Raw genomic sequence first — 22,796 nt, 5'->3', positions numbered from 1 at the left:
GCTGAACGACTCCATCCCAGACAGCGAGTTAAGTCTGCTGGGCTTTCAGCTCTTTAGAGCGGACCGCAACGTGGAATCAACGGAGAAATCGCACGGTGGCGGGTGTAGCGATTTTGGCTCGCGAAGCAAGGTAAATATTTATAAGCAACTAAAACGTGTTATAGTGACTTCTAAATATTTTAACCTAAGTTGAAATTAACGGTACTGGAATTAACGTTACGCTTATTTGGTCTGTTCGTCCGCCGAACAGGCCGCGTACCTTTATTAATTCTATGAAGGCGGTATCTTTCCGGCCAAGAAAGATTCGCTTTCCTTTTACTGTATACCGTAATTTAAATTAAATTAACTCAATAGAGCATGTAGTTCAGACCTGATGTTGCAGGTACCTTAATTTGTGAGCGATACTCAGAGACAAATCACCTGTGGCTCAAAATTATGACATTTAATGAATGAGACAAACACAACATAAAACTAACTTACACAAACAAACAAAAGAAATAGGGAAAACGAAAATGAAAATAAAATAAAACAAAAGAAATTAAAACTGGGGAAAGGGAGGAAGAGACTGGAAAGAAGAAATTAGAGAAAGGAAGGAAAGGGATTGCAAGCTTAGACTCAAAATTAAAACACACCCTAACTGGGAAATCGTCACAGAAACTTAAATTCACCTTAAGATTCAATGAAAGATTCCTACTTAAAATTACGCATCTAAATTGGTTGGTAAAGGAAACAGTTACTTGCATTGGCTTACTGAACAAGAGTCCGGATGCAACAGAGAAATCTCTGAGGGGTCAGTTAGGGTGGGGTCAGGCGTTCTTCCAAGTTCTCCTGAAGATCAGAGCAGTTGTCGTTCTTGGAAGTGAAGCTTGCTGGAACTTCTTTGAAGGAAGATGGAGTCGTCTTGAAGTTGTTCCGAAAGTCTGACCACGGATTAGTGGTGTTTGTGACAATTTAAAGGTCACGAACTCCACCCATCTTTGGGAAGATGACCAATACTTCGGTCAGGATTTTGAAGGGAAAAACTCCCTTTGTTTCAGGTGTCTGTGGGCGTGGTTTAGCTATCAAACTTTTAGATGACTTTAAAGTTTGATCCAGGGTGTATTAAGATGGTATGGCGCCTTTCGTGCTCAAATAAAATACACCAGTGCTTGAAAAATGAGTAACCGATAATTTTGTGGTCATTTGGATACTAAACATGAAGGGTAATGACGGTATGAAGGCAGCGGTACATTACATACATAGCTCATTAATCAAGGCAAAGATAAAGGCAAAGAAACAAAAATGAAACATGAACAAGATGCACTTTCATTAGGGAAGTAAAAAGAAAACAATAGCTTCGTATACATTCTGACATCAGACCTTAAAGGGTCATACGGCATTAGAACAGGTATACATTAACATGCCATGATCAGTAAGATATGATGATAGAGTATAACGGATGTTAAAATACAATGTTGTTTTCTGACACATGAATAAAATACACCCTTGTCAGGAAATTAAGGAGCAAATAATTTTAAGTCAGGCAAGCCTTAAAAGAAGAAACATATTACAAAAAGGGTTATAAGAATGAGAACCTTAGAGTACCTTATCTTGGGTTTTATTAGTAAACGGAATGTCTCATTGTGTTGTGTGTATGTGTGTGTGTGTGTGTGTGTGTGTGTGTGTGTGTGTGTGTGTGTGTGTGTGTGTGTGTGTGTGTGTGTGTGTGTGTGTGTGTGTGTGAGAGTTCTGTTTGCAGGCCCCAATGAGCCGCATGGGGTTATCTGGTCTTTGTGGAGACTCCAGACATTCTGGAGCCAGGTGTGGGTGTAAAACTGGGTTGCTCATCGGTTAATTGAGGAGTAGATGTTGAAATTTAGGGTGCCTGGGACATGAAATCTAAAATGACTGGTACACGACACTACACAGGACATGCTTTTACATCAATGAAAGGTGGTGTTCTGATGTAACTGTGTTAAAGAAGATGTGCTGTCCAGATCTTGAAACACTCTTCATTAACTGCAAACTGTTCCATTCGCCATGTGAGTTTTGCTCGTTCATTCTGGTGAGTGTTTACATCCCTCCACAAGCGCATGTGAGCTCGGCACTACAGACACTCGCTGACATGATCGCAGAGAGTGAGCACCCGGACACTGTACTAATAATTCTTGGGGACTTCAATAAAGCGATTCTCACACGTGAATATAGACAGAATGTTACATGTCCCACCAGAGATAGTAACATACTGGATCAGTGTTACACAACAATAAAGGATGCATATCACTCTGTCCCATAGGCAGCTCTAGGACTCTCTGATCACTGTTTAGTTCATCTGATACCGAATCAACTGAAACTGAAATCAACTAAACCTGTATTAAGGACTGTGAAAAGATGGACTAAGGAAGTGGAGCAGGATTTACAAGCCTGTTTCTCTCTCACTGATTGGATGGTTTTTGAAGCTGCTGCCACCGACCTGGACGAGCTCACAGAGACTGTAACATCATACATCAGTTTTTGTGAGGATTTGTGTTATCCTACCACAACTCAATTAACTTATAACAATGATAAACCATGGTTCACTGCAAAACTCAGCCAGCTCCATCAGGCTATGGGATGGGGATAGAGTATTGTATGTATAAACAGGCCAAATACACACTGGAAAAGGAGATCAGAGTGGCAAAGAGGATTTATTCAGAAAAGCTATGGACTCAGTTTTCCTCTAATGACTCACCTTCAGTGTGGAAAGGTCTGAAAGCCATCACCAACTACACAACACCATCCCCTAGCACTGTGGTGAATCAACAACTGGCAGACGACCTGAACGAGTTCTACTGTAGGTTTGAAAAATCCCAATTCTCACCTCCTGTAAACCCCGACTCCAACACACCTAAAATTCAATTCAGTGAAGATGATATGTGTCAGGTCTTCAGGAAGAACAAAAGAAGAAAGTCACCAGGCCCAGCAAGCATTTCACCAGCCTGTCCGAAAACCTGTGCTGATCAACTGGCCCTCATCTTTACACATATATTTAACACATCACTGGAGCTGTGTGAAGTCCCCTCATGCTTCAAAAGCTCCATCATCATTCCCGACCCAAAGAAATCTAAAATTACCGGACTTAATGTCTAAAGACCTGTGGCTCGTTTGTGGTCATGAAATCATTTGAAAGACTGGTTTTGGCTTATCTGAAGGACATCACTGAACCCTTACTGGACCCTCTGCAGTTTGCCTACAGAGCAAACAGGTCTGTGAATGATGCAGTCAATATGGGACTGCATTATATTCTGCAGCATCTGGACAGACCAGGGACTTATGTGAGTGAGGATCCTGTTTGTGGACTTCATCTCCGCCTTTAACACCATCAACCCATCACTCCTCCAGCCCAAATTATCCCAGCTCTCTGTGCCCTCCTCTATCTGTCAGTGGACCACCAGCTTTCTGACAGACAGGCAGCAGCTAGTGCGACTGGGGAAACTCAAATCCAGCACCCGCACCATCAGCACTGGATCTCCTCAGTCTTGTGTCCTCTCCCCACTGCTCTTATCTCTGTACACTAATGACTGCACCTTTAATGAACAGCTGGCTGTCTGGTGCAGTCTTAAAAACATGGAGCTGAACATGCTCTAGACAGTGGAGATGATCGTGGACTTCAGGAGAAACCCCCCCCCCCCCCCCCCCTCACTAACCGTCATGGACAGCATTGTGAACGGCCGCAGCGGATGAGAATTTCCTCCTTTAGCGTTTCATAGTCCCGAGCCCGGTCTGGATCCAGTGCATAATACGCAAGTTGAGCGTTTCCGCTGAGCAATGGGGCGAAGGTGTCCAGGAACACCTCCACGTCATCTTCGGCACTGAGTTTTGTGAGCCGGCGCTGAGCATCGCGACCGGGAACAGGGAGGGGAATTGATGCGGCGGGGGGCCCCCGCCGAAGTTCCAGTAACTCATCTGTGGCCCTCTTGACACTCTTGGCCAGCTCCTGAGTCACTTCGTGCTGATGGAGGCTGGCCTGCATTAGATGTTGTAGCACCTGCCCCACAGAGGGCTCCGTAGCTGCTTCCGTGTCCGATGCCTGCATTCTCCACCAGTGTAGGGCTCTTAGAGAGATGGGACATGGAAGAAGAGGCAGAGAGACTGGATCCGGGTTTTAGCAGAAGAGTGAGTTTAATTGTCCAACACTGAAAGCATAAGGGAAAAGTAGGAAGGCAGTGAAAGCAAGAATAGTTCCCTGTAGGGGTCGCTGGGCAGGGGTCCAGGCTCTCTGTCTAGACAACAGGAGGAGGGCGGCAGGGTAGCGGCGGAGCAGATCTCTCAAGGCACATTGTGCAGGCGCAGTCAGCGGTAGGGAGTCCTGAGTCAGCTGGATGTCTCTGTAGAAAGATATTAGAACAAATAATAAGCATTAGTCTCGGTTAGGCCACACCCGCTTTTCCTTCTCCAGCCGCTGAGCCTTGCTTCCTGCTGTGCTTTTCTCCTGGAGGGTGAATGCTCCAGCGGCGCTCCTGATTGGTCCGTGTTTTCCTGCCGCTCCGCCCCGCTCTCACTTGCCGCGGTGCTGGCCATGGTGCTGAAGATTTGGAGCTCGCGGTTAGCACCGCTGGCCAAGGTGCTGAACCGCCGCCTGTTCCGCTCTCTCGCTTCCGAGTTGCCGCTGCAGTGGGCAAAGTGCGGTTTTTCCTCGGTGTGTTTGCGGTGGTGCCCGTGCCGCCGTCACACTCCATTGTGAAAAAGGCTCAGCAGAGGTTGTACTTCCTTCACCAGCTGAGGAAATTCAACCTGTCACAGGATTTGCTGAAACAGTTCCACACTGCAATCATTGAATCTATCCTCTGCACCTCAGTGACTGTTTGGTTCAGCTCAGCCACCCAATCTGACCTCAGGAGACTACAGAGGGTAGTCCAGACTGCTGAGCGAATCATTGGCACAACTTTCCCCACATTCAAGACCTGTACTTCTCCAGAGTGAGCAAAAGGGCAAAGAAAATCACTCTGGACCCCTCACATCCAGCACACTCATCCTTTGAACTGTTGCCATCTGGTCGACGCTACAGAGCCCTGAGTACCAGAACGACCAGACACAGGAACAGTTTCTTCCCTCAGGTAATCCATCTGATGAACACTTAACATACACAGAACAAACTCTATTCTTACATTATTTGCACATACTTACTTACTTATATTCCAATTGCACATTTATATTTTGATTTGCACATTTTTTTGTACATACAACTGCCTTTACCCACTGTACATACAACTGTCTTTTTTATTCACTGTACATACAACTGCCTTTATAATCCACTGTACAGTACATACAACTCCGTTTATTATATATCTGTTCATGTCCTATCAATGCCATTCTGTTTACACTGTGGAGCTCCTGTACTAGAACAAATTCCTCGTATGTGAAAACATACTTGGCAATAAAAACCTTTCTGATTCTGATTTAAGTGTTCTCTTTATTTTTTTTGAGCAGAGTATATATATATATATATATATATATATATATATATATATATATATATATATATATATATATATATATATACACACAGTAGGGCTCAAAAGGTTGCATCCCCTGAAAGAAATTATTGGACCTATTTTTTTTTAATATGACTGATAATGCAAAAAAAATAAAATCAAATCTAATAAATAAAGTTCTTATTGAAGGATAGTGGTCATAAGAAGTAATTGAATCAATCACATAATTGTTTGATTTTGTATTACAAGTGTTAAAAGCCAAACAGCTCCAAAAGTGTTTAACTCTCTGTAAATGTGCTGCACAAACATATCACAGAAACATGCTTGCAGACTTCCTATTTTACACACACATTAACATAATAGAGACAATGTTTTTGCTGATCTGGTACATGCTCAGCAACACATTTCTTCACAAGAAAACTGTGATAAAAAAGTTGCAAAAATGATTTACAATCAATGTTAAGGAACATAAGCGTTGTCTTCTTACCGTGGATGCATAGTCTTCGTGAAAAGAAGCCTTCCCAGTGGGAAAAGCATATGCAAAGAGTGTATTTAAAATCATGGCAAGTGAAATCATTCCTGGATGGGGATACCTCCCAAAATATTTAGTGATAATGGTCTCATTTCAGTAATCACATTCTAGACAGTTTGTGAAATTGACTTGGTATAGATATGAGAACACATATCACTCAAGAACCAATGGTATGCAAAAAAATAAACTTGTGATACACAGCAGAAACGGTAGTACATCTTACAGGGGGGAAGGTAGTAAAAATGGATGGAAATCGTCTTATGATTGAGAGATTTTTTGACATCATTAATGAAAGATTACAGCAGATATGAGAATTACCTTTACATTTGTCCATATTCCATTTGGAATTAAAAAGTGACACTTTGAACTTTATCTGAAAACACGGCTTATACAATTTTCATATATTTTTTTCTCACGTGGCACCTCTTTCTGAATGAATTAGTTATTTCTTTACATTAGTAATTTGATGTAGACACGACAAAAATCTAGAATAGAGATTTGGCTTATATTTTACCAGCTAGTTTCCTTTATTAGTTTCTATTTCTCCTGCCCCTCTAACTGATCAAACCTCAGATGCCTGGAGCCTGTGGTCCAGCCCCATTTTGATGGTGCCTAAGCCCAATGTATCCATTTGCATGTGCAATGAGTGCCACAGGCTTAACCAGATCTTGGAGATTTATTGTTATTGCTGTTTGAGTGCCTATGGAGGGTCCGGTTTGTCTCCACCCTGGACCTCACAAATTGGTACTGGCAAGCGGCTCTCTCCCTGAATGCCAAGCCCAAAACCGCCATCGGTACCTCCAACAGCCAATGACAATTCCAGGTACTTCTGTTCGGGCTTACATGCATCGTTTGCAATATTCCAGAGCCTCATGGACATCGTCCTCCAGCCCTATCAGCCCTTTGCAGTGTCCTATCTCAACAATATCATTATCCACTCCTCCACCTAGGCCGACGACCTGTTCCATCTCAGGGAGGTTCTGGGTGGCCTCCGGAAAGCCAGGCTGACAGCAAATCAGCAAAAAGCCAGACCGGGTGCAGTGGAACAGGAAAACCAATCAGGCGCCACTGAAGCCTGCAGAACCAGTGCCCCCTAAATCTAAATAAAGATTTTCATTTGACTTATTTCCTGTGCTGTTCTTTGTTCTCCTGCTCCTCAGAGCACTAATACACACACACACACACAGACACACAGACTTTTTATATACTGTATACGTATATATATATATATATATATATATATATATATATATATATATATATATATATATATATGCACACACACACACACACACACACTTTTTATATACTGTATTTTACTTATATATATATATATATATAAATATATACTTATATTATATATATATATATATATATACGCACGGTAGGGCTCATAAGTTTGCCTACCCTGAAAGAAACTGTTCAACATTTTTTCTTGAAAATATGACTGATAAAAAAAATGTTTGAAAGAAAGCTTTGTATGCAGAAATAGTGTGATTTGTGACGTACCCCATGTCTGTTTAACACTTTACTATAAGTGGCTTTGCATATGTCAAAATTTACAAAAAAAAAAAAAAAAAAAAAAAAGGCAAAGGCAGCGTTATTCCCCTATAAAAGCCACTCCCATGCAATATGTACAGCTCAACTGCACCTTTACAAACATCTGCTGACTTAAACTCTGTAAGAAGACGGAGAGAGACGGCGTCGTGAAACGTAAGTTTTTGTGCACAGAAACTATTTGATTGACATGTCTAAAATAGCTATTATTTAGTCATTCTTTGTTGAAAATATAGCCTAGTTCAGTCAATTTTAATGAAATCTGAAATATTATATAGGAAGAGAGAGGAACAGAGAATGTTCAATTGAGCAAGAGACTCAATTATTAACTCTCAATTATTTACCCAGTTCACTGTATTTCAAAAATAAAAAACACATCAGTATCACAGTATGAAATTTATACAGTGAAAACAAAATACTGCATTTTTAAAACTTTTTTTAAATGTACATTTTATTAATCATTATCCAGTATTATTACAATTTAAATGCATAAAATCCAATCTACTCCATTCTAATACCAGTCTCAAATTCAGTGAAATTGTTTCTACATTACATTAAATGTTTCTACGGCTGCTCTTTCAGCACTTGGGTGGAAGCTGAGTGAGGAGCATTTTTCTGCTGCTTGTGGGCAGTGGTGTGGGTGCTGCTGTCACATTCTATAGTAACAAATGCTTGCCAAAGTTTATCTTAACACTGCTATGTTGTAATTTTACCTATAAATATTATATTTCTTTTTGTATTACAATTTTCTTTGTTATATGATAACGAAATTTAATTACTTTAACATATACTTTAAAATTAAGAGAAAGTCATTTGAAAGCCTTCTTGAGCTGGGCTAAAGGTTGATCCGCTGTCACTCTTTAGATAAAAGTGAGTGAAATAACAAAATGTCACATTTAATTCTCATTTTCTGTCCTTTTTATCTTGCAGCAGTCATGGATTCCAGATGCATGGTAATAGCTGCTCTGGGAAGACCTCTGTATCCTGGCATGTTGTATGATTGCCGGAACGACTCCTTTATTCCAGGTGTAGTTTACACAAACATCATGTAATTACCTATTTGCAGACTACAGATGGTATGACCTTATGACTTGAATTTTATTGAAGTTGTATTGTATATATTATGTATTTAATTAATTTAATTAATACATAGACACTGCTATAAAACAATACATGAGATTTAATTAATACATAGACACTGCCATAAAACATTACATAAGAAAAGTATAAAATTGGACAAATTGGAGAAAGTAGAGACATACAAACATACCAACATACATTTCCATCTGTAGCTTAGAGTGTATTGTTTTGTTGCTCTACAAAGTCACAATTTCCATTAACTTATCCACTTACAATTACATTTAGTTTTACTAAGTCCATGTTATCTGTTATTTAGCATCTAATACATTCCCCAGAATATATATTTTCCATATATCTTTAGAAATATTTGATAAATCGGAAATATTTGTAAAACAGTTGTCAATTCTCATTTCCTGTTTCAGGTGTTACTTTATGGGATAAAAATGCATTGAGTGATGACCTTGATGTGCATCAGAAGCCTAAAACACATCTGAAATTTGCAGCCTCTGATAGTCTCAGTGATAAAGCAAACCTCCTAGACGTAAACGCTTCCCTTAAAGCCAGTTTCTTATGTGGATTGGTGGAGGTTGGAGGATCGGCCAAGTACCTGCAAGATACCAAATCTTCATCACGTCAGTCCAGAGTTACTATGCAGTACAGCCAGACAGCAACATTTGAACAGCTCACTATGAAGAAGCTTGGTAATATCACCTACCCACAAGTATTTGACCAGAAAACAGCCACTCATGTAGTTACAGCTGTACTGTATGGAGCTCAGGTTTTCATGGTGTTTGATTATACAAGTGCAGAAAATGAGCGCAAACAGAATATTGAAGGAAACCTTCATGCAGTGGTCAAGAAGATCCCTACCATTTCCATTGAGGGGCAAGCATCCCTTAACATGACTGAAGATGAAAAAACAATATCTGAGAATATTAGTGTCACATTTTATGGTGACATTAAACTTGAAGAAAACCCCACCACATATAAGGATGCCCTGGAAGTGTACAAGAAGGTGCCTGCTCTGATGAAGCAACAAGGTAAAGGTGTGCCTCTGACAGTGTGGCTGTATCCTCTCAATCTTTTGGATGATAAGGCTGCAAAGTTGATGAGAGAAATTGATTTGAGCCTGTTGTATAAAGCAGAAAGTTTGCTTGAGGAATTTGGTGAAAAGGAGAGAATATGCAATGATTTGATCAAAAGACAAATAACGGATGATTTCCCTGATCTAAAAAACAGGTTGCTAAAGTTTCAGACATTACACAGAAATTATACAAGTCTGTTTAAGAACGCACTACTCAGAGTGCTGCCAGCTATTCGTGGTGGGACACAAGAGGACAAGAGACTGGGGGACATCCTGAGCATCCATTACACATCACCCTTCAATATAAGCAACATGAACAAATGGTTAGATTACATTACAACTGAATTAAATATTCTGAGCTCCTATACAGCATGTTTGAAGGACATCACAGTTGTGAAATCCTCAGGGTCATTAAATTCCATCTGTTTTCATCCTGATGTTGATGTGGTGATTTGTTTGTCATTTACATCTCTAAAGCATGAGGACTCCTACCTAGCAGCTCTACAGGACTTTGCGAACTCTGAATCATTCAAAATGCTGGTGCAAACAAGTGAGAGAGTTTCCATTCTCCAAGCAGAAAAGCATTGGTTCACTTCTCCTGACAGTCCTGCAATCATGAAGCAGAATCTTTCTCTCTTTACCTCATTTTTAAAGGCCAATAAAAATGAGAAGAGAGTCAAATTCATCATTGCCTCCATATCTGATCCCAGCAATCCAGGATCCTCAATCCAACTTTATCAGAATGGATCTCTGACAGATCCTAAGTTCCAGCCTGTATCCAAACCTCCCAAACCTGAAGTGGAGACCAGTTATGAGAGTGTCACCCTGAAGCTTTCAAAATCCCCAACTGGAGAGACTGTACACTTCAGAGTTGAGTACAGGATGACATCTTCAAAAAATTCAGCAGCTGATGTTGAGGAATGGACAGTCAGAGACATGTCAAGAGAACAGAACACCTTCACATTGACTGGACTAAAGCCAACAGAACAATACTGGGTCCGATACAGAGCAGTTAGTGATGTGGGAGTGAGTGAAGCCAGCGACTCTGTCCCCTTCACCTTTCAAGGGAAACTCACAGTCACAGTAGACCAATGGGTCAGTTATGATATATATAAATTTTTCATCATGCATATTTATGAGTTTAATGTGATTTTTAATAGATGTAATGTAAAATAATATTTAAAAACATCTAGAATCTATTTTCTTTTAAATTTGAATGAAATCAAGATTAATTATTAATTATTTGTATTACAATGCAGATCAGATTATTCAGACTGTCCCAATACTCAAATATGGATAAAGAAAAAAAAACATAAAGAAACAAATGATTAATATTTGTGTGCAATATGTAAACATGTATTTTCATGTATTTATTTTGCACAAAATGTCTTTTGCCACAGAACTTCTCCATGCTTTCTCTCATTACTGAACTCAGGACTGAAATAATGACCACTATCGGCATGTCACGATGGTCTCCATCTACTATCAAGTCAGAGGTTACAAATATTGTCAACAATCCTGTGAGTAACAAAAGTTTAAAACGAAACCCTTAAATTACATAAAACACATGAAATTAAAGAAATTCATTAATTATTCATTATAAAATGTACCATGGTGCCAAAGTCAAAAGTGGTAGACTGACATTTACAGGTAATTTCTTTTAAAGACTTTTTAAATTCCTTTTTACTTAAATAAATACACAAATGATGTATCTACATGTCTTGCTAGGTACTAGTCTATTCTAGTCTAGTCTAATTTTCCATTTTTCTTGAAAACTAGAAAATTTAATATTGTGTTTGATAAGGTCCATTTCAGATAACTTGTGTATGTGTTTAATTTCTATAAAAACATTTATCTGCTATACATTTATAAAATATGCTTACACTCCACAGACCATTCCTTACACTGAGAAAATCCCTGGAGGGCTGAGAGAAGGAAAGGCTTTGTACTTCCAAGGGGTCGTTTTTTCAAACGGTCAATCGTATGTATTCAATTTATTTATCTACTAAATAATTTTAGGACCAGAAACACTAATACATCTACTAATACGTTAGTAGATTTTATACATTTAACACATTTACATTAGACACCCTTATCCAGAGCGATTTATTTATTTATTTGTTTGTTTGTTTGTTTGTTTGTTTGTGTATAAAGCATCAGTAGCTCGGTGGACCTGGCATTCAAATTCACAACCTTCCAATCATTTGGCCTTTATTGCATTACTTTAATATGACATGGATTTTCTACTTTTTACAAACAGGTTTACCTTGGATTTTGTATCCGATGAGGGAGATGTCGCTTTTCACTTTAGGCCCTCGTTCAATGAACATACCTGCTGTAACAGTTTTGTGAATAAGAAGTGGCAGGATGAAGAACGTGTAGAGTGTAACATTTCCAAAGGATCAGCATTTGACATTTTTGTTGTGATCAAAACAGAAGGCTATGAGGTATGGGAATTAAAAGAATAAGAGAATGCACATAATGTAAATGTGTTTAAAATAATTACAGTGTCTTTTCTTTCCAGGTCAATGTAAATTGGCAGAAGTCTTTCCTGTTCAGTCATCGCATACCAATGGCCAAAGTGAATGCAATTAATATTCATGGAGATGTCAAAATGAACACTGTTGGTACTGTTGCAGTAAGTTGGATGAAAAGTTTTATTAGTATATTTAAGATTATTTGTTTTTAAAGTTCAAAAAGTTTAAAGTTTAAAGATTAATTGCCTTTAGTACCTTTTACACAAAACAGGACAAAAATATTTTACGTCCATTAACTGACAAACTTAATTATATTTGTTAAATATAAACAAATGTAGAAATTGATGCCTGTAACCCACTCAGAAAGGGTGGAACAGAGGCATGTTTAGCCCTGAGTTTAGATTTATTTTAATTACACTTTTTAGAATTTTATTTTTAGTTTTATTTTTAGTGCTCTGTGCTGTTTTTAGTTGAGGGACATTTCTGTGACCTCTTACTCAAGTTTAGCCATTTTTACAATCCTCTTGCCTTGATCACCTTTAGCTCTGCTTGTATATTTGCTACAATTGTTTTGTGTCATAAATGAGGAACAAATAGTATTCTTCATATGTGGGTTTGGATTTGTATACCTCTGCTGTCTCCAGAACTGGAGCAAATCTACTTTTGGTAAGGAACTAAAGACAACAATCACTCACACAAAGCTTTCAGACATCCAGTCTAATGTGCCACATCCAGTCTGCAACCCTGTGAGTAACATCATTTAATTTCAGAATGAAAGAACAAGCCAAAAAATTGTATTTTTATGGTAATCACATGATTAGAGATTTATTGTTATAACATGAATGATGCTTAACCACAACAGAGCAAGCCATATTTGAGATCAATCCCTGGAGGTTTGAGACCTGGTCTGGCTTTGTTCTTCCAAGGGGTTGTTCCATCAGATTGTAAAAGGTATGTTAAATGCATATTCATTTCCTTTTAATGAAAGGCACTATGGAATATATTAGTTTGAAATTTCTCAAGAGAATCAGGTACAGTCAATAATATGGTAATAAATAATAAATGTTAAAACAATTTCTTTCAGCTTTGAAATAAATTTTCAGACAAGCCCGACTTACGAAGATGACATCGCTTTCCACTTCAGCCCCCGTATATCCTCTGTGGTCCTTAATACCCGCAGGAATGGGACATGGGACCAAAATTGGGTGGAGACACCAGGAGGCCCATTTGTCTGTGGAGCAGCTTTTGATATCATCATGGTCGTTAAGTCAGAATGCTATGAGGTGTGATATTATGGGGAAAAGAAATGAGAAGGTAAATACTTTAATAATTTGTTTCAGTAAGCTTACACTTTATTTGTTCAGGTGATGGTGAATGGCCAAGTGTCCTACACGTTCGAGCACCGTATACCGGTGGACAAAGTGACTACACTTAACATTAATGGAGACGTCTTCATGAACAGCTTTGCCATTACTGAAGTAGGTCATAATTATTATTTTTTAATAGTTACAGAGTCTTTAGTAGATAGGGTTTAAACAGGATAAAACTAAACAAATACTGTGGACTCAGTAAAGGCTTAGTAATGTCAGTTATTAACCATGTGATATGTTTAGCTACATCCAGCCTGCATCAGGAATGATAAGAGATACTTTTTATTTTAATAGGTGGATGATATGAAACTGAAAGTCACTGTCACCAATCCTGCCAATATTTGAGGCTTTGCATCTGCTCCAAAATCACTGCCTGTTTTTTTTTTTTTATTCTGTATACAGTATCAAAATAATAACACAGTTTGTGGACATGGTATGTCTAATTTTATTAATCAGACTTTTTTCCCTACTGAGCATTCTTACGTGATTTTTCTTGCTTATTATTGTTAGAAACAATTGCTATATTTTATTTGTTATAGTTATCATACCTTCGTTACAGTAAATGATACAGGTCATTTGTATTAGCTCTCTAGATAAAGACATCCTTGAAGCATTAATTAGCATTAGCACATTAGAGTAATTAGTTCATGGCTAACACAAAGTAAATTCGTAGGATTTCTGTTTCAAATGATGAGATGTGTACTCTGTGAAAAGACATATCCTTTTAAATAGATCCATTTTAAGTGAAGTGACATACGGCTAAGTATGGTGACCCATACTCAGAATTTGTTCTCTGCATTTAACCCATCCAAAGTGCACACACACAGCAGTGAACACACACACACACCGTAAACACACACGACTGCCCATTTACATTAACAGAGACTGTAAACATAAATTCAGTGAAACAGAGGTTTAGCTAGTTTAGTTGAGAATTAGCTATTAGAACAACTACTTTACTAGTTAATTATCCGTATAATAATAAAACAAAAATAATCCCTCCATTCTAACACCAAATAAAAGATCGAAGTGGACAGAGTTTCTTACAGAAGTTGTCGGTTCCTCTTTAAATACTGATGTAATTCCCTATTTCACCTGTAGAGAACGCTCATTGCTCATTTCTAAAAGCATGATCCACGTGCAGTATTGTAAAGAATAACTGTACTGACTAATTATACATCTTACCCAAATGACTTGCTTGCTTTGTTATTACAAATTGAGAAACTATCAATTATGAATTGAAAATAAGCATTTCAACAATGTACTGATTAAAAGTATAATAATTCTAATCACCACTGCACTAGTCAGTAAAACAACGTTTTTAAAGTGCACCACTTGACCAATGTGTAGCTCTGTTGTGCATTTAGAAAATCATGACATGACTTAAATGACAAGTAACAGGGGCAAATAAATCAGCATGTGCTTTTTTTTCATTTTATGGATCAAAATAAATGAATCATGTCAAATAAAAAAAATGATTTATGGCTTCTTCCTTAAAGGTATGATAAAATATCATATAAAATGAGAAAAGAGAGAGAGCAAATGAACAGAGAGGTCATCACAGGATCAAAATTTACACAAATTCACTGGCTACATTAGGTTGACATGTGTACACAGATATAAACAGTGTTATTTGTGACAAAGTAAAAGATCCCTTGTTGTATGTTGATCAGCCAAAAATATGAAATTGTGTTTTGGGAATAAATGACTTCACGACTGTCCAACTCTGCTGCTGAAGTGATTAGTTTCAGCCATAATCTAAAGCACTTAAATTACTGAATGTTAGTTTTCAGTTACTGAATAATACATCATGGTGTGTTATGATGGAAATATTCATTCATTCATTCATTTTCTACCACTTATCCGAACTTCTCGGGTCACGGGGAGCCTGTGCCTATCTCAGGCGTGATCGGCCATCAAGGCCGGACACACCTTGGACGGAGTGTGATGGAAATATGACAGATATAACATAAGATCTGTATAAATTCTTTAAATCTAAATCTGTCTATGTTTGTTTACATATGTTTTTGGTTAACATCTGAAACTCTTACATTTTTCAAGAAAAGTTTAAAAGGTTCCATTTCAGAATTCAGAGAGTCGCGGAACGTTGGCGCCATCAGGTGGCTGGTGTAGAGAATAAAACTATATTTAAGAAAAACATGATAACAGGTTCAGATAGTAAAGGAATTAGTGCGGGGGAAAGTGTAAATATGTAGAAGATTTGATTGTGAGGATGTGGAAAAGATTTACACACAGGTTGATATTGGATTTTGTCACTGAGTCCAATGATGATTGCATCCGTTTTAATTTCATATTTTGGCCATTTGATTTATTAATTGGACCTTCATGCCATATACTGACTGAAGGATCTTGACATCTTTTTTGTGAAAAACACAGAAGGCTATGAGGTAAGGGAATTAAATTATAAAACAATGCACATAATATAATTGTTTTTGAAAGAATTGCCTACAGTGTTTGTTATCTCCAGATGTATGTGAATGGGCAGAAGTCTTCGAAGTTCGTACATCACATACAGTACATAGGTACATCCAGTGAGGACTAGAATGCCTCCTCAGGGGTGGACAGTAAAAGTTAAGCAGTGAGACTGACCTGAAGGGCTATGCCAGAAGTGTGGGCGTGCTCGGATTGACTTTTCTTTTCTGCGCCGCATTCTTCTCATATTTAGAATTGTTATGGCCTAAACCTTTATTCTTATTTTAGTGTGGTGTGTTTCAATTTATATTGACTTGGTCTCTACCTTTTTCTGAGGTTAGGCTGCGCCCCTGCACACCTGCGGCCATTCATAATCAACGTGCAGGGTGAAGATAAAAGGGGAGAGTAACGTGCGAAGAGGGGGGCTGAGTTTGCACTATTTCCATTCAAAACTCCAGTCGCCAGGCCATGGCCACTACCACTGGCTTTAGCACTCAGTGAGCACGGCACAAACTTGAGGGGAAGCTCTTTCTTCCGTCAACTTCATGCTGACGTCTTGTATTGAACTGAGCTTCGTGTGTGCGTCTTGTTGTCCAGCCGTTGCTGATACGCTGTGTTCTTTTTTTGGTTGAACTTGTTTTCTCCTTTTGTTCTGTGTGTTTGTTTGGTGTGTGTGTTCATGAATGGTCTATGTGATCATTTCTAGTTGCCTGTGATGCGTGAGTGCAGCTGATTAATAAACCGATAAAACTGTCCTTTTTGACTCGCGTGTCCTTTTGTTACTTGTCCCCTCCTCTACGAGCATTGTTGAAAGCGGGGTTCGTAACAGAATTGCAATCGGGATGTTTGGATTCCATGTGATAAATTTTACCCGACGTGGAGAAACTCTTTGCAGATTTCAGCATTGAATGTTTTGCAAATCGCTATCCGTGGGTCTTTCTCCGAGATATTGAAAAAAGTCCATACCACAGACATGTTGGCTCTTATCCAGATAACCGTGTGCTGGCTGCACTTTTTAATTGCATTATTACAATTGCGTTTCGGCAGTGTTTTTTCGGTGGTTTAGGTATTTCGGCCGAATATTTTTTGTTTTTGAATTTTTGGTGCATCCCTACAATTTATGAATGGCCTCATGCGGGGCGTACAGGGATGTACAGCGGGCTGGATGTGGCCCGCGGGCCGTAGTTTGCCCAGGTCTGAGAGGATTCATACATGTGTATGAATTCTGTTTATAGGCTTTAGTTCAGAATTCTAAACAATAATTACTATGCACCTGTTTAATTATTCTGAACCTGCCCGGCCTCACCTCAGTCTGCCAATGGATCCTGGACTTCCTCCCTGGGAGACCTCAAGACAGTCCAGATTGGGAACAGCATGGTGGGTCTTGTCAGCATATAGAGATAAGCAGAAAGCTAACGGCCTGGTGTAGAGCCAACCTGTCTGTGAACTGTGAACAACTTAAAGAGATGGTTGTTGACTTCAGAAGAGTACAGAGGGAGACCTCTCTCTGCTGAACATCAATGGATCCTCCGTGGAGATCATGAAGGGCACCAAATTCCTTGGTGTTTGCCTGGTTGCTCAACACTGGCTCCATCAGCATCTCTACTACTTACAAAAGCACATCTCCCTCTACACATCCTGACCATCTTTTACAGAAGGACCATCAAGACCATCCTAAGCAGCTGCCTCACTGTCTGGTTTGGGAATTGCATTGTCTTGAATCTCAAGACACTGCAGCAGATAGTGAGGACAGCCGAGAGGATCATAGCAGTCTCTCTTTCCTCTTTCACAGACATTTACACCACAGGCTGTACCCACAAATGTTTACAGCTGTATTCACTTTAATGCTGTTTTGCACAACACAATTTGTGAGGGAGTGATGCTATCCCTCTAGATTTAACTGGTTGAGGCGGCCAAATATGAACAGGATTCCGGTTAGAGAATCAGTGGAGGAGAGATTCTTCATACAGTAGCCTTTATTAACATCTTTAAGTTGTCACCTGCAACAATCATCTTATGGCGATGATGCCTTTATGAATGTCTGTGTGTGGGTGTGGTCTATAAGAACAATAAAGAAATACAATTATTGCTATTTTCAGAACATTAACACCCTGACATGAGTACCAAATATATAACAAACAAATGGCACTTAACAGATACAAATAGCCCGATGTTATCAGACAATGATGTGCTATTAGTGTAAACACGTGCGATTAGGTATAATAATGCTGCCGATGCTAATGCTAATTAGCGCATTTTCTCACAACAATTTACGACCGCTACAGATCTCAGATTGTCAATATTATCCAAAACAATCATGGAACATCAATAACACATGCAATGTACTCACTTTAAAGCATAAACGCACAATACAGAGCATAAAACAAGCATGCAGGTATGAACTGATCAACTGCTATCTGCCATTGGGCAACATCAAAATAAGTCCGTGTGGACACCAACATTTCCGGTATTTGGTTCCTAGGTCAGGCTTTCGTACACAATTCAATGCTGATATTGTATGTAAATGCTGTATATGGTCTGTTCACAGGTTGGTGGTATTTTATGTATCTGCCCTGTAGTGTTTGCACTAAGTTGAACATGGTTAATGCACTTTAGGTGCCTAGGAAACCTTTGCCCTCGGTTGTTATTTGTTGTACCATTGTTCTGAAGAAACACTGTTTAATTTCACTATATACTGCATCACTGATATGTGGTTAAAATGAAAATTAAAGCTTCTTAGTAATGCAATTCTGCTTAAGATTGGAGTCACTGGGTCACATGGCATGGAAACTGTTGGGAAAAAAAAAATTTTTTTTCATAGAAAATGAATCTAAAATATAAGAATTCCTCAATTGCAATTAAAAACTGACGTGTTTCAATTGTCGCTTGTAGTAATAATTCTGTTTAAGTTTGGAGCCAAAGGACCATGTGGCATGAAAACTATTTAAAAAAAAAACTGAATTTCTGTTTAATATTCAAACCAGTCAAGTAAAGTCATGGTTCATCAGAACACAATGTGATTGTTTAAATATTTCCATACCTGGATACAGGATACTGCATTCTTGAAATTATTTCCTTATTCTCAGCTTCCAAGCTGCAAGGAAATTCAGGCTTGTACTAGTTATTATGTCAGTGCTACAGTTGCTGATTGTAAGTCAACACATGTTCTTTATGTACACATATATCACTGCATATATTTGCACATTTTCTGATCTGTAATTTTAACAATTGGTTACAATGTAATATAATTTAGTTCCATGTAAAAAACTAACTACCTGACACATTATTTTAACACTGCCATGCTTTAATTTTACTTGTATTTTATTGCTTTTTGCGATTTTCCATGAAAACTGAATTAAAAAAAAAAAACACATTTTCATAAAAATATTGATATAAAATATAAGACTCAAATGCTTTCAAATGCTCATCTTTGATTTGATGAGCTTTAATAAAATAATGATATTATGATCAGACATATTTATGGCTGTACAAATTGCACAAAAGGTATCCAGGATCTGGACCTAGAGGATTGATACATATGTATGAATTCTGTTCGTAGGCTTTAGTTCAGGATTCTAAACAATAATTACTCCGCACCTGTTTGACATGCTGTACCTGCTCGGCCTGACCTCGCTCTGCCACTGGATCCTGGACTTCCTGCCTGGGAGACCTCAAGACAGTCCGGATCGTTAACAGCATCTCCAGCTGAGCACTGTTGCCCCTCAGGGCTGTGTGCTCAGTCCACTGCTGTTCACTATGCTGATTCATGACTGTGTAGCACTGCACAGCTCCAACCACATCATCGAGTTTGCCTATGGCATGACCAAGGTGGGTCTAGTCAGCATATAGAGATGGTGACCTCTCTTTGCTGAACATCAATGGGTCCTCCATTGAGATCATCAAGAGCACCAAATTCCTTGGTGTTTGCCTGGTTGCTCAACACTGGCTCCATCAGCAAGAAAACCCAGCAGCATCTCTACTATTTACAAAAGCTGGGAAAATCACATCTCCCTCTACACATCCTGACCATGTTTTACAGGAGGACCATCAAGACCATACTGAGCAGCTGCCTCACTGTCTGGTTTGGGAATTGCATCTCAAGACACTGCAGCAGATAGTGAGGACAGCCGAGAAGATCATTGGAGTCTCTCTTTTCTCTTTCACGGACATTTACACCACAGGCTGCATCCACAAAACCAACAACATTGTGGATGACCCACACCCCTCACTTTCACCTTTTACCCTCCAAAGCGTTCAGGCTTTCAAAACGAGACCGTGTAACAGTTTATTCCATAAATCTAGCACTCAGAGCTGAACTGTGCTGAACTGACACTCACACACTCATTCAATATACATCTATGTTTACAGCTGTATTCACTTTAATGCGGTTTTGCACAACACAATTCAATGCTGCTATTGTACAGTATGCAAATGCTGTATATGGTCTGTTTACAGGTTGGTGGTATTTTATGGTTGATGCACTTTAGGTGCCTAGGACAACTTAGCCCTCTGTTGTTATTTGTTGTACCATTGTTCTGAAGAAACACTGTTTAACTTCACTATATACTGCATCACTGATATATGGTTAAAATGGAAATTAAAGCTTCTTAGTAATGCAATTCTGCTTAAGATTGGAGTCACTGGGTAACATGACATGGAAACTGTTGGAAAAAAAATATTTTTTTTCATAGAAAATGAATCTAAAATATAAGAAGTCCTCAATTGCAATTAAAAACTGACGTGTTTCAATTGTTGCTTGTACTAATACAATTCTGCTTATGTTTGGAGCCAAAGGACCATGTGGCATGAAAACTATTGGGGAAAAAAAATATTTTTTTCCTCAACTGAATTTCTGTTTAATATTCAACCAGTCCAGTACAGTCATGGTTCATCAGAACACAATGTGATTGATTTCCATTCAATGTGTATGGAACATAAACTGGTTACTTATTACTGCATTCTTGGAATTATTTCCTTATTCTCAGCTTCCAAGCACCAAGGAAATTCAGTTTTGTGTCATTCAATTGTACATTTAATAACATACTGAATAATAACATACTGAATTTCTGTTCAATATCCAACCTACTGTAAACCTTATATAGTTTATATAGTAAAAGAGAAACACCCACCAGGAGTTTTCTTCATTATTGACTTGTTTATGCTGTGTGTACAGTCAAGTTTATTAGAAGTCTGAACTCTTTGTGTCAGTGCTACAGTTGCTAATTATTTGTTTCAAAGAGCAGTAAGCAAAAAAGTCTTAATTTCTACAGAAAAATTAATTTATCTTTTTATTATGTCTTAATATATTTTAGTGCACCCTACACTAAAACATTATTTTTCCCCATTTTTAAAATATAGAGCATAATATTAAATCCTTTATACTCATAAATACTGTGAATTGCTGTTTTTTTAATCAATTATTTAAAATGATCGTTTTGTAATACTGTACGTTGAACAATATTATGGTTGTGTTGTGTAAGAGTTTGTTGGCTCTCTCTTTCCGCATAACCTAATAACGGTAAGTGCACAAAAAGCCGCGCCCCTGCAATTTACATGCGGCTACAGTATATTAACCGTTCTCTCCTGCTGCCGTTGCTGTGTAAGATCTTCCTCTTGTCCTGTCTAGAAGAAGGAGACAGAGAGACGTCGTTGCGAGACGTAAGAGCTTGTGCAAACAAATTATTTGATTTACATGTCTAAAATAGATACTAGATATCACAATCTGTAGAGAAAACCTTGTCCAGTTTCACACCGAACTGCTAGAGTCAAAGCATCCTATATATCTAAAATCTGCACCTGCTAAAATTTAAGGTGCAGATAAAATGTTTAGTAATAATTTTATTAATTAATGTATTTTTTATTTTTACATTTTTTATAGTAAAAAATAGAATTATGTACAGATAGAAGGGAGAAGGGAAAAAGAGAAAAAAAATGCAACGTTTAGAGTATCAGAAAGGTTATATTAAATAAAACTTAAAAATTATATTATATTTTTTAGCTTTGACATTGTTTGAAGTTATTGTCTTCAAGAATAAGAATAATATTATTGTCTCTGTATTTACAGTATATTTACATATGCCAAATTCAGCCATAGAAACAAGAAAGAGAAGAGCAAGGGAAAAAATATTTTCCTCCTAAATTGTTTAAGAGGACTTACAAATTATGTTTGAATAAGTAATTTGTTTATTCTTTGGTATACAGTACCTCTTCTTGTTGTAAAAGGATCTGGAGAGCAAGGTTAATATTGTGGACATGAGGAGTAAAGTAAGATGTCATCTAATTGCTCCTCCATGGCCCATTGCTTGGCTGATAATAATGGGTACACTCAACCAACAGAACAGTAACAGAAAGCAGCTTTATGGTACAGTCATAAAGTCAGTGCGGGGAAAGCCACTGGCCTTGGTCTTCTTAAACCTCCTTGAGATCCTGATATTCAGTGGTACATAGCATTGTGAATAGGTTTTTGTTTTTTGACTGAGATGGAGGCTAGAATAAGCTCAGGTGTGCAGAAGCAGTGGCTGAAGTAACAGATAGACCAGCAAGTGAGTTGTTTTTGGTGTGCTTGGATGAAGTCATGAGCAGTACCCTGGTGTGCTTGTTGTAGAGTGAGCCAACCTACAGGTTGAGGTAGATGGGGCCCACATCACTGGCCTGAATTTTGGGAGAGCAAGTCTGTGGGAATGTCGAGATATTGAATGGTGGCTCCATCAAAGAAGTTACCCACCACCCCAGAATGGATCAGCACTGTGAAGGGAGAAACAGTGTCTGAGTACTGTATCATGTCATTTTAATAAAAAATAGTTTAGATGA

General features: G+C 38.3%; 2 protein-coding genes across 2 annotated transcripts in view; one reads left to right on the top strand and one right to left on the bottom strand.

Annotated features, from left to right (window-relative positions):
* The window catches only part of LOC125139486 (verrucotoxin subunit beta-like), a 110,102-nt gene that overhangs the window by 71,972 nt on the left and 15,334 nt on the right, over positions 1–22,796 (bottom strand). The gene's annotated exons all lie outside the window — the stretch shown is intronic.
* On the top strand, positions 7,606–13,958 carry LOC125139384 (neoverrucotoxin subunit beta-like). Its single transcript, XM_047803045.1, has 12 exons — positions 7,606–7,698; positions 8,473–8,568; positions 9,045–10,801; positions 11,107–11,226; positions 11,599–11,687; positions 11,967–12,153; positions 12,231–12,344; positions 12,828–12,929; positions 13,046–13,134; positions 13,268–13,466; positions 13,548–13,661; positions 13,848–13,958. The coding sequence occupies exons 2-12, from the start codon at positions 8,478–8,480 to the stop codon at positions 13,896–13,898; spliced, it is 2,913 nt and encodes a 970-aa protein (XP_047659001.1). The 5' UTR covers positions 7,606–7,698; positions 8,473–8,477; the 3' UTR covers positions 13,899–13,958.

Source organism: Tachysurus fulvidraco, chromosome 18 (genome assembly GCF_022655615.1).
Source record: "Tachysurus fulvidraco isolate hzauxx_2018 chromosome 18, HZAU_PFXX_2.0, whole genome shotgun sequence".
In the NCBI taxonomy this organism is placed as follows: Eukaryota; Metazoa; Chordata; class Actinopteri; order Siluriformes; family Bagridae; genus Tachysurus; species Tachysurus fulvidraco.
Note: the sequence above shows the minus strand (reverse complement) of the source record. Positions and strands in the feature narration are given on the sequence as shown.